At 38.2% G+C, this 12,927-nt stretch overlaps 1 protein-coding gene across 6 annotated transcripts in view; it reads right to left on the bottom strand.

Annotated features, from left to right (window-relative positions):
* The window catches only part of LOC110024871 (E3 ubiquitin-protein ligase PRT6), a 67,872-nt gene that overhangs the window by 18,604 nt on the left and 36,341 nt on the right, over positions 1 to 12,927 (bottom strand). For all 6 annotated transcript variants that reach the window (XR_002294060.1, XR_002294062.1, XR_002294061.1 and 3 more), the window contains exons 10-16: positions 6,582 to 6,633; positions 5,859 to 6,468; positions 5,284 to 5,486; positions 4,639 to 5,177; positions 4,436 to 4,540; positions 4,233 to 4,299; positions 4,063 to 4,140 (exon numbers count right to left, since the gene is read on the bottom strand). Coding sequence is in view for 1 of the 6 variants with exons in the window: in XM_020725056.1 (XP_020580715.1) it covers positions 4,063 to 4,140; positions 4,233 to 4,299; positions 4,436 to 4,540; positions 4,639 to 5,177; positions 5,284 to 5,486; positions 5,859 to 6,468; positions 6,582 to 6,633 (1,654 nt within the window). In the remaining 5 variants the exon portion in view is untranslated. The remainder of the gene's footprint in view (positions 1 to 4,062; positions 4,141 to 4,232; positions 4,300 to 4,435; positions 4,541 to 4,638; positions 5,178 to 5,283; positions 5,487 to 5,858; positions 6,469 to 6,581; positions 6,634 to 12,927) is intronic.

Below are 12,927 nucleotides of genomic sequence, written 5' to 3'. Positions count from 1 at the left end.
CATTCCCACTTGATTTTTCTCATCCTACCTTGAAAACCTGAACCTTGAATTCTTGAAGACTAGAACCATTGATCATTATCGAGAGTTTTCTCAAGTGACTCCCGTCATTTGGGATGTAATTAACTATAGGGGCTTGCCTCTATAGGGAACTTGGAACCCAGGTAAAATAAACCCTATTTAATCTTTGTATTAAATAGGGGAACTTGTCGGTCATACATAAAAGGTTCGCAGACCAAACGGATGTCACAAATCTCTTAGTTTGCAGGAGTGGGTCTATCGCTGAGGTCTACACTTATCTCTCGGGAGGGTGTAGTATTCGCGGTATCGGACACGATTATGCAAACTATCAGACTAATGAGATCCATTTGGTCTCATTTTTCAAAAATTAAAACATACTACTTTTAAAACTCAAACTATATATCTTTTATATTTAAATTAAATCTCAAAAATTATTTTCATATTTTCATATTTTCAAAATCTAAACAAATCAATCCAAAAAGTTGACCGACATCCCAACATTAATTGATCAAATTTTTAATCATAAACTTTATAATTTTTACACAATTATATTCTCGGGATCAGCTACCGGCTCGCTGCAGCTACTATCCGCTACTGTCCAGCCTTTAGTTGCACTGATTCTCTGACTTTTGCTTCCAATTTCCTCTCTGTCACCTTCCTACAACTCTCCTCACTCATTGACCATACCACATTGTCAAGTAGCACTAGATCGGAATCACTAATAGTCTATAAACCCTTGACAAAGAATAAACGAATCATGAATTGATGAGTAATGTCCTAAGATCATTACTTTAAGAGTGGGGCCAAAATCAAACATCTATCAAATTACTCCCTTGACCTTTTGCTTGGCCTTCTATCATAAACAAGAAAATACAGCTAAAGAAACTGTAGCGTATGATAAATCTCTAAGGAAATCAAAAGAACTGCCTTGATAAGCCAAGTCTCCAATAAAGGGGAGTGTACAAATGATAAAAATGAACAATATGAGATCAAACCTGGAACTACAACAGGAAGAATTAACAATGAAAGTGTAAAAAAACAGAGTAATAAATAATTTATTTGAAAGACAGCTACAACTTTGAATGCAAGAGAAAAAGAAAGGAATAAAAGTTCAATTACAATTGCAAGAAGCTCAATAATTTCTGATAAAAATTTAAGAGAACTGGATTGTTTCATTCCAACATTTGTGTAGCATTTATACATTCCAATCAGAACATCTAAATATATATATATCACCATAGAAGAACAACGATACATAATAATTATAATAGTCCACGTATTAATGAGGTGATACTATAATAATTATAGAGTAATTACAATAATCTAAAGATTAATGAGAAGACACTAGTAATCCCACATATCTCTGATGAGACATAAAATGAATAAGGCAGGTTTGATGGAAGCATAATTAATTGAGGTGGATTTGATGAAGATTGATTTTTTCACACCCTCTAATACGATTAAAAGCATGTTGCACATGCCAAGGTTGCCTGATAACTTCTGAAAAATTTGCCCCAACTTTTGGTGCATTTTATGTGACCCTATAAGAACTTGCAAACCAATCACATCCATATTAGATAGTATTTTTCATTCAACCGATATGTTAAATGATGTTTGTAACTATACCATGGATTTTGATTTTATCTCCCAATTCTAAAGAGTCCTAAGGCCAGAAGTATGTAGGTACTGTTATTATTATCTATAGAAGGAAATTGTGGTTTTATTCATATGAAAAAATTAAAAACAAAGAAATTCAATAATGCAAAAATAAGTCTACAATGATGAAGAAATTTGTGGAAATTCACGATGAAGGCTGCAATAATAGGACCACTTTAGAGCAATGCAAGCAGGAAGTTCACAACAACGGAAAATATTTGTGACAATGTAATGATGACGGTTACAATTATAATAACAATAGGAGAGAGAGAGAGAGAGAGAGAGAGAGAGAGAGAGACGTAATGAAGGTTGCGTGATTGTGGTAATGCAATCATGAAGGTTGCTATAATGAAAATATAAGAAAGAATAAAAAAAAAAGAAAAGGAAAAGAAAAAAACCTTAGTGCTCTGATGCCTTGATAAAAACTGGATAGAGCTGTTTTTTGTTTCCTTCTAACATTTGTTAGTTTGTGTACAAATCTAGGAGAGCTTCAAATAAAATTCATACAATATAAAAGAATAATGATCATAGAATAATCATAATAATTGATCGATTGATGAGATATAAGGTCCTCAATGAAATGGCATAGAATTCAAATCTCTTATGCAATGCCATTTATGTACAATCACTATCACCTGTTGGTTAATTTTTGTTTTGTTTTATTTTAATTTGTGTGTTTTATTTGAATTAATTTCTTTGTGATAAGACTTTAAAACCTAGATCAAACGCCCACTTTAGTTGGGGTGTGTCATAGCTATCTTTAAAAGAAATATTATTCAAAACGCATTTAACAGCTATAAGAATATATTTTGAATCAACGATATTGACTAGTGTGAGGATAGAGGCATCATGATGACAGCAAAGGCAGCAAGGTTGATGACAGATAAAAGTGTCAACAAATACAGAGTCAAACAAAGAGTAAGGTGGAAGTGGCAACATTCACGTTGATCTAAAAGGGATTGCCCTCGGCTACACCATCAATGAAGATTAACGAGGGAATACTTGGTAGCAACAAAGAAATAAGGAAAAATTGGAAGGCCGGTGGTAGTGGCTTTTGCCAAATTAGTGTTTGTTGTAACGCTGTGGTTGTAACTTTTGTGAGACTTGAGACTTGAGAAGCTGGTTATAGCCTAGTGAGAAGGTTCATATCTTTGTGGGCTGCGCTCCATGTAAGGGAGATGGTAAAGTGTTCTCTATCATTAGCAGCCTCTAAAAGGGAGGTATAAACAGCAAGAAAGAAGTACGTTGTGTCAGTGATAACAATGGTAGGAGATGATTTAGAGGGCAAAAGAAGGGGTCACTCAAGTAGTAAGTAGGGCCGTTGATAGGCAAGGGCAATATGAGTTTGTATAAAATAAAAATTTAAACAAGTGTCACTCAGGAATACATTTTGGACCAACGGATTAAATTTAATGTTCTGTGAAGAAGTAGGTTGTGTCGGTGATAACAATGGTAGGAGATGATATAGAGGGCACAAGAAGGGATCACTTAAGTAGTAAGTAGGGCCGTTGATAGGCAAGGGGAATATGAGCTTGTATAAAATAAAAATCTAAAGAAGTGTCACATCAGGAATACATTTTGGACCAATGGATTAAATTTAATGTTCTGTGAAGTATACTTAACATAGTCATTAGTATTAAGTGGGTCGTTGATCATATTAGGTAAGCCAGCAGAACATTGATCTGTCTGCATCTCTGGATGAATCGGTATCAAGATGGGTCTGAGTTAAGGCCCAAAACAGAAGCCAGCTTGATTAGTATGAAAGTAAGACTTAACAATTGCTGATAAGTTTAAAAATAACAATAAAACAAAATAACTGCTAATGAGCAACTGCACATACATGATAAAGTTTCACTCTTTTGATAGGGTTATATCATAGAGTCTTGCATTTATTGAGTTATGAACAAAACTAAGCAATGATGTATTTGTTTTGCTGCTGATCTTAATGCATAAACTGGGCAGAGCAAAAGTAACATCTAGTCCTTAAACTTTTGACCAAAAAGGTTCGCAACCAAGATAGAATAGCCTTAGCAATGGAAGTGGTTTTAACTGACAAATTGAACCACATGTTAGCACAAACAAAAATAAATAAGCATACATGATTGATGCATATATGAACATCAATAAAAAGAGGAGGAAATATTTTGTAGAGCAAGTGTGCCCAATGCATACATGAACATTGGTATGGAAAGGTGGGGGTGCAGGTCAAGGATAAGGTCGGGGTCCGGTTGGGGGCAGGGTGGTGAGCAAGAGTTTTGTGAAGAAAAATAGGTATCTGGAAAAAGTTGCTTTCAAGTATATATTCAAAAATATGAGATAAGAAAATCAGCGACTGAGCACATTATCAATATACATTGAACTAAAGCTCAATACTGGTATCCTAATTACCTCTTCCCCAAAGGCATCTAAATAAGGAGGCGGCCAAAAAGCTTGCCTTGAACACCGCTGAAGTAAAATCGTAGTTTTCTGCAATATAAACAAGAGGGTAAAACTTATATTACGAATCTAACACGATAAAAAACCTGATCCAAAAAAACGCCATCATGATCTAGGCATACCCGGACCAACAAAAACACGCCAATGCCAGCACCACAAGAAATTGCATGGTTTAAGCATCTACTTGCCCTGCAAAAATATAGGAAATGCATCTGATAATCACAAATGAATCAGGATTGCACTAAATATGAAAACGAGCAAATAAACAAAAAAAAAAAAAAAAAAAAAAAAAGAAAAAAAAAAAAAAAAAACCAAGTATACAGACCTGCAACAGGATTTCCAGCTTGGAGAACATAGCTTTCCACAAAGCAAGCAAAGAGCAGGTTCCTCTGAAATAGATTTGCATTCAGAACACTTAACTTTAACATACCTGATAAAACCATGACAAAAAATTGAGTGAACAACAATAAATGGAACTTGAATGGGCAATGTAAAAAAATTAGAAGACACAATTATTTTGTGCAAAACCTCTGCAAAAGATGTTGGTAGATCCTTGGTAACTGCATCAACTTAAATGGTACTGCAGGAGTATAATATAAGATGCCCCAAGATCTCTCCGTCTTCAATTCATCACAAAAGTGTTTGCACCATTTCAAAGCCAAGGAATTCACAACTTCATCCTTAAGAATCAATTCAAATGATGAAACATGAAATAAATCCTCCAACTCCTTTATTCCATCAAGCTCCATTCTAAAGTAATTAGCATTGTCAACCTCCAATGTATCAGTCTTTGCATGTGGATTTAATCCTTCCCAGATATTTGAAGTATTAAAAATAGCTGTGTTTGATGACTGTAGTAACTTCCAGAGTAATGCACATCGTCTAAGAAAAGGAAATGTTAACCTACGAATCATATCTTTCGGATGACAGGAAGGATCAATATAGTTTGAAACAAAGTATTTCTTCACTCGTGAAGATTTCCCCAACACTTTGCACAAATCACAGAGAAGAGAATCACAGAAATGTGATGCATCAAAAAAATCTTTGCAATAGCATGTAATGAGAGACTGAAAATGTGAAACCAAATTAGACTCAGAACAAATATGAAAATAAAAAGTTTTTAAAAAACTTTATTGATTCAAAATCTTTTAGCTGTGAAACATATTTAAGTACCTGAATAAGAGAAACGACATAGAAGAGATGAACCAGAGGGATAAAGAATTCATTGGATTGCATAAAAGAAGATGGAAGACAAAATAGAACCCACATTAATGAAGAAAATGGATCGTGAGCAAGGATTGGATCAGTAGCTCTCTTCCAAAATTGAATATCTGGAAAGGATTCTCCACTTTCAGTATGCTCCAGTTTTAATGACCCTGTAAAGAGTAGGGGAAAAAAAAATGAATGATGATAGTAAAATGATCACTTCCTATGCTGGTGAAGCAGAAATACTGACAAAGTGGAAAAAATAATATTGAAGTGTTTGTGGAAGATAACGAATGATCCGTCATTAACCACTTCATGGATTACCAGTTCAACAGTTGGCTATTGAAGTACTGATTTATGTAAAATTACTAAAGGAGAATATGGAAATCAGTCCAGATATGTACTACAATACACATAAAAACTGGATAAGTTAATAATAGCCATATCCTTCATGAAAAGATTACTGTTGAACTCTCAGTATCACACTTCTTTTACAGAAATTGATTGCACAAAAAAAAAAAAAAAATACTGACAAACTACACCTCTTCGCTTGTCGGAATTTGACAAATTGCTATCCTCTGACACGCCAAAACAAATAGATTTTGACAAAAGTTGAATGCCTCTAAACCTAAGGAGCACTTCAATCGAATTCGAACTACAAGTGCTTTTAGCAACATTAAGCAGCGATGGCAATATAAATCCACTAGAAGAATGAAGCTCGCCATATAAAGATTTCAAAGTAGAATTAGCAGTTGATGCCCTCACCCTTCCACGAGCAGCAATTTCTGTCGATACAAGGGAATACCTGAGGGTGTCCCATAGCACTAATGATTGACTGACCCTTCCAGAAGATGATAAATCATTATAATTATATGGATAATATAGTGTATACAATTTGTGCAGCGAAGGCTCCAAAGCTGGTTTAATAGTTTCTCTCAGTTTGCCAAAAGAATTTTTAAGGAATCTCCCATGTCCAGCCTTTTGGCCCGCACTGTGAAGAAGAGATAATGCCAGGGGAAGCTGGGAGACGTTACTCACTCCTGCAATTTTGGGAGAGGCTTCCACACTCTTCCCATATTTATCAGCAGGGCAAGGCACAGCGGGAAGGACTGAATTTGCAAATCTGCGGCATACGGGGCAAAGCAATTCCCCCTAGGAATACAGCATATTGTAAGCTTGCGGGGTATTATAAAAATCTTATATTAAAATAAAAAAAAAAGTTATTGAAATCTAGCTCAAAGCAGTGCAAATCTCAAACATCACACCAGATCGGGGTCAATGATATGCCCTCCTTCAAATCCAAGCCTCCTTATGTTCCTGAAATCATGATCACCGCATTTAAAATAGAATATAGAACAAGTAATAGAGCAAAAAATAAAAAGCTACTTCTTATGAATGAAATATGAAGAACTCCGCTGACCAAAGTACCACAATGGGTAGACTCGTGAAAATAGAAAAGTATTTTAAAAAAAAGACAACCCTGGCCAACTTTCCAGTTCTTTCCATGCAATATTCCCAAATATTGCATCAATAATACAGCCCATATATTTTACAGTATCCATCTCACAGAAAATTTACTTTTTTTTCATATTTTGTGGAATGATACATGTGTCAGTATTTCTTCAAGAAGAAAAGAAAACATGATTAAATGTCTGAGGAAAACATGTCCATACTCTGATATCGGAGTTAACCAAAACAACAAAAGATAAAGAAATATTATTACTAATAAAGCCAATAGGCATTTACAACTGACACACTTGAAAGAAAAATAACAACAAACTCAACAATTCAACTCAAATTAGGGTGGATCTCGGGCTGGTGATGGTGACCGATGAGGGGTGGAAGGTGGAGAAATGGTGGACGAGGTGGTTGGCAAGCAGAAAACAACAAGACAACAGTTTTCTAGATTCCAGGCAGCAAGTACACAGCAAATATCCAACCAAGATGATGGCAGCAAAGGGGAAAGGCTAGAACAGCAGGGCTGGAACAGCAAAGACAACAGGCATGAAGGACAGGAACACTGATGGCAGCACGTGGGAGGGGCTGGGAAGGTGACTAGGTGGTGGTGAAGTGTTTCGGAATGGCTGGAACAACAGCCAAGACTGCAGAGGGGCGTTTCTCATTGCCAGAACAGCAACAAGGCGGCAAGAAAACTGAATATGAGCAGCTAGAGCAGCAGCCAAGGGGAGGGTAAGGCAGTTAAAAAGTAGAAACTGCAGAAAACAACAGAGAAGGGGCGGCCAGGAGTGATGTTGGAGGATGTGGAAGAGAATAGGGGAAGATAATCACCACCACGTGAGAAAGAGATATAGTTGGAGCACCGCCCAATCCCTTGGCTGCAGCCCTCGATGAGCGAAACGGATGTCAGTGGCTGCCCTAACAAACTCACGCCAAAAAGTAAGCCTAGACTACAACAGCAACAAAGCCTTAATCCCACTACGTGGGGTCGGCTACATGAATCCTTTTTCTCCATTGCGTCATAAGAAAATATATATATAGTAAAAGGATGCAAGGATTGCCCAAGAGTGCCGGCTGAACTCAAAAAAATAGAAAAACCTGGGCCAGTTTGGTCCAGGCACAAAAATGGCGGCCCACATGGTTGCACAACTGTAACATATCACGGAAGATAACGACAATGTTGCAAGCTCCCGGTAAGTCAATCATGTCAGTAGCATCATTCCAAAGCACATCATGATAACATAGGTATCCATCCTCTTAGCATAATCTGAACTGACATTGTATATAAATAAGTATTCTCGCGAATCAGGCCTTGAGCCACTACATCTGTAACATGCTTCTCCCACTTCTCGTGCTCCGTTGGACAAATCTGACAAACAAGTATGTGAAGAGGAATCAACTTAAGGATGCTGTCTATGACAGACTAAGTCAGTCTCATTAGCAACCACTCACGAGAAATCTCTTTTTATTCTCTGGTAGGACATGGATCCCACTATAGAATTTTCTCTCCCACTAAACTCCTAAAACAATTTCCAACGCGGTGTTTCATTCTTTCGACCTGGCATCTATGATACACAGTTGAAATAAATTTAATACCCCAATAACTCCCTATGGGCTTCTAGAAGTGGCACAAAAAATCTCATCTCGTACATAATGGAGTCTCCTCTGCAGGGGCAACTCAAAAAGTAGTCTATATATCTAAAAAGTTTGAATTTCTCTTATTTGGGGATGCCTCTGTGTCAGGTATCTACTCCTCAAACTCATGGCTCTTTTGGACATCTAAGGTCATTCATGTTGATGCTCCTCCCAACGCTTGAAAAATAGTACCTAGAGACACCACAATCTCATACTCTGCATGAACGCCTATCAACTCGACTCACTACATTCTAAAACAGCTACCGTCAACTTAGCTAGAGTCTCTCCTGGGTTCAACTGGAATAGTCGACGTCTCTTCCTCGGCAGCTGGAGGTTAAGCATCCTCTCTGATATATTCATTTTCTCCTGGATCATAATTTATTTCAACTGTTCCTTGATCCGTGAAAGAGATCATTCTTGTGGTTGTGTAATCTGATTCGATATGTCCAAATCCATGGCATTTGAAACAATTCCTGGTTGGGACAAGTTTAGGCATGTGGAATGGTTTCCCTCGTTCTCCACTCAGACCTAATGCCTCCCAAGGTGGGGTTGGCTTGGATGTTCCCCTGACTACACTTCTTAATGTAAGATCCAAGTATTGAACTCTGCCTATAAAATATGGTGGTCATCCGATAATATTCTCTCCATTTTTGAAGCTAGGGTCTGTACATTATGTCCGCAATGAACTAGTAAGTACTGGTGCTGCATATCTGGTTTCATTTGGGATCAAATAGTGATCTTATCTTTTCCATTACGCTAGTGTAGGCGCTTCAAATTTTGCCACCAAAATAATGCACTCTTCTTAAACTCGTTGGCAGTTAATTTCACCATTCCGTCTGGGGAATGTCCTGGAACTCAGAAAAAGTTCCACGGTCTGAAGCCACTTAATGAACTCATCTGGATCCAAGCGACTGTCAAATTGTGGCAAATACATCGTTTTCTCAAAATCCTAACTTCTCAGATATTTCAAGTCAATTCTTTTGAGCAAACCTTCATCTTTGAAATCGTTCAAAGACATTTCACCTCTATATCCTCTGACAAACATTTCATCTTTATAATCGAATGGAGTTTGGGTGAGCCCCCTGAATTATTTCCTTTCCTCAAGTTTATCGAGTGGTTGTAGCACTCGGTGGAGTTATCGATGTATCTCTTCCATGGTAAACTCCTGATTGACATCTAACACTTGTCTCGGACAGTTGCATGGTTAGAATTTCGCGTGCAGGTAGAGATGATGTAAGGTATAAAGATGGTTTGAGTGGAAAAAAAGGGGAAACTTTTTCTGGGAGGGTGGGTGTGCATACAGGTTTGAACACGACAGATGTTAGAACTCTATGATAGAACTAGGATTACACTAGTTCTAACACCAAATGATACCATAGTTAACCCAAACAATAATAGACAAACAAATATTATTATTAATAAAGTCAATAAGCGATTACAACTAACAAACTTGAAAGAAAAAAAACAAGAGACTCAACAATCCAACTCAAATTAGGATGGCCCTTGAGGTGGTGGTGGAGATAGGTGAGGGGTGGAAAGTGACGGAATGATGGACGAGGTGGTTGGCAAGCAGAAAACAAGTAGTCAAAAGTTTTATGTGTTCTGAACAACAAGTACATAACGGATATTGACGTCGCACGACTGTAAAAAATGATGACAGCAATGGGGGAGGCTAGAACAGCAGCGGTAGCGAAGATGGAAGGTTGAAACAAGAATGTCAACGGGTATATGGAGGATTAGAATAGCGATGGCAGCACATGGGAGGGGCTAGAACGGTGACTAGGTGGTGTTGAAGTGGTTCGGAATGGTTGGAACAACAGCCAAGGCTGCACAGAGGAGTTTCTTGTGATCGGAACAACAGCAAGGCGACAAGGGAACTAGATAAGGGCGGCTGGAATGGCAGCCAAGGAGTGGGAAGGGGGCTGGAAAGCATAAAATACAGAAAACAACCAACAAAGGCTTTTCTGAACAGTTACAACAGGGAAGTGGCAGTCAGGAGCGATGTGGGAAGATGTGAAAGGGGATAGAAGAAGATCATCACCATCTCGGAAGAGAGAAACAGCAAGAGCACCACCCAATCTCTCAAATATAGCCCTCAAAGGGAGAAGCGGATGTTGGCGACTGTCCTAAACAAACTCTCACCAAAAACTAAACTTAAAACATAAGAAAATCAAATATATGGTAAGAGGATAGCAAGTAGTGGCTCAGGAGGTCCGAACGACTCCACAACAGCGAAAAACCTGAAATGGCTTGGTCACAAAAACGACGACACACATGGTTGTGGGACAATAAAAAATGCGGAAAAGGCGTTGAACTGTAGCAGGGAGGAAATGAAGGCTCCTGAGTAGCACCTGAATAAACAAAAACTACAACTACAAATTGCTACGCCTAAAGGCAATTTCATCTTTTATAAGCCTAGGGGTAAGTTAGTCTTTTATTATTATTGCTTTTCGGTGTGAATAGTATTATTATGTTTAGGGTTCAGTTTTATGCATGAGATTGAGTCTTGTATCTTAAGTTTAGAATTTGAGAGAGATTCCTACCTCTCAAATTGTAGGAATCGGGAGAGATAGCCTAACCCTCAAATTGTAGGTGTTTATCTTATGTGTTTGCGGAAGTTTTTAGTGTTGTATTGTTTTGATTTGATGTTTTGTCATAATTTATGTGGAAAAAGTGAAAAATTTAACGTTGAATCGTATCAAATTTGTATCAAAGTATTGATCTGAAAATTTAAAAAGAAAGTAAGTTATTTGCTCAGAGAAGAGGAGCTCTTCTACTAAAAAGCAAAATAATGTTGTGTGCCTCGATATGGTCGCAGTAAGAGCTAACTGAGAAAGCAACGTGAGACTGCGACAGAACAAAAAAAGTGACAATTTTGACTTCTGGGAATTGTAGGAATTGGGCTTTGATTTGATATTCGATAAATAAAATGTGCTTGTCCTTTTTTTCTTTTGTAAAAAACATGCAAATTTTGATGTTGGATCGTAATCAAATTCGTATGAGAGCATCGATTTGAGAATCTGAAAAGAAAAGGTTATTTGCTCAGAGAAGAAGAGCTATTCTGCTGGGAAGAAAAAGATCGTTACGTGCCTCGATATAATCACAGTAAAAGCTAACTGAGAAAGTAAGGTTGGGACCGCGACATACCAAAGAAAGCGACGACGGGACTGTGGCGAATAGGCAGCGATAATCGTGAGTTAAGCTTTCCAACGACGAATGATCATGGCTTACCGAGACCCAAAACTCCATGTTTCACCTCCTCCCACGCCATCTTTGGATACAGTCATGAAAGGCCCTGACGTGAAGGATCAAGCCTTACAGAGACCTGAAACTTCATTCTCCTCCTGTTCCATCCTCACGAAACATTTGTGATTGGTGCTTGTGGGGAAGGCCAACGAGATCGTGGGTACAAGGAAGGTCGATCGACGGTATAGTTGGGTACATGGAAGGACGACATAACAACAACACACAAGAAACGCCTTCGTGACCTAGTCGGATGGCGCACAAGAGGGTGACAACTGCAATACAATGAGATAAGAGTTGGTTGAGAAGCAATACAACCATGACAAGAGCATGTGGCAAGGCGACGACGGATCTTCGATCTTCGTTGAAGACCTACAAGTTAAGCTTGTTGGGAAGCCTCGAGATTCAAGCCAATTTTTACGGACCCGATTTAAACCAACTACAGGATCACATCAGATAGATTTTGAAAATGAAAAGAAGTGAAGGCAACAAAGAAAGTAGATGATTTAGAGAAAAGTTGGAGGAAGAGACAAGTCAAATCATATTTAGGATGAAGGAAAGGTTCTTCGCCATAGAAGGAAAGTTTTCCTCCATAAAAAAATTGATTTGAGGGCCGATTCAAGAGCTTGGAGGAGATGTTCAGGAGGCTTATTGAGATGCAACACAAGACCTTGGTGGCGACTGAATTTGCAAATCCTAATCAGAGATTCTGTGGCCAAGTAGAAATGAAAAGAGATCGAACTAGAGGAACGAGAGGAACGGGAGGAAAACATCTCACATCAAGAACCCCCTCCCAGAGCTCTGATTGGGGGTAGATTAGAGATGTCTAATGGAGGCGGTTGCGCCAAAATATGGAGAAGAAATTATGCAAGAGGTATGGAGAAGGTCGGAGAAGAAATGAGAGAAGTAGAGAGAGGATGTGGTTATGATTGAAGGAGAGAGTTTTACCCTCCATACATGGGTGAAACGACAGAGGGAGAGAAAGTTGGAGTGATGATGTTAGAAGGGGAAAACACACATGGGTGGGTGTATTGAGTGGAGCGACGCTTTACAGTGAATTGGTTAGATGAGGAAGAGAAACTCATAACGACAGAGTTATGTTTGGAGGGAAAAGCCCTAACTTGGTTTCAATGGAGGGAGGTTAGATACCTGATCCGTTCGTAGGAGAAATTTAAGGATTGTTTGTTAGAATGGTTCGGAGCAATTTGGGAAGGAGAACTAAACAAAAAATTTTACGCGCCTTAAATCAAAAGGGGGCAGTCATGAAATATAAAG

This window comes from Phalaenopsis equestris, unplaced genomic scaffold, assembly GCF_001263595.1.
Source record: "Phalaenopsis equestris unplaced genomic scaffold, ASM126359v1 Scaffold000277, whole genome shotgun sequence".
Classification (NCBI taxonomy): domain Eukaryota; kingdom Viridiplantae; phylum Streptophyta; class Magnoliopsida; order Asparagales; family Orchidaceae; genus Phalaenopsis; species Phalaenopsis equestris.
The sequence above is the reverse complement of the archived record's forward strand: the minus strand, read 5'-3'. Positions and strand labels throughout refer to the sequence as shown.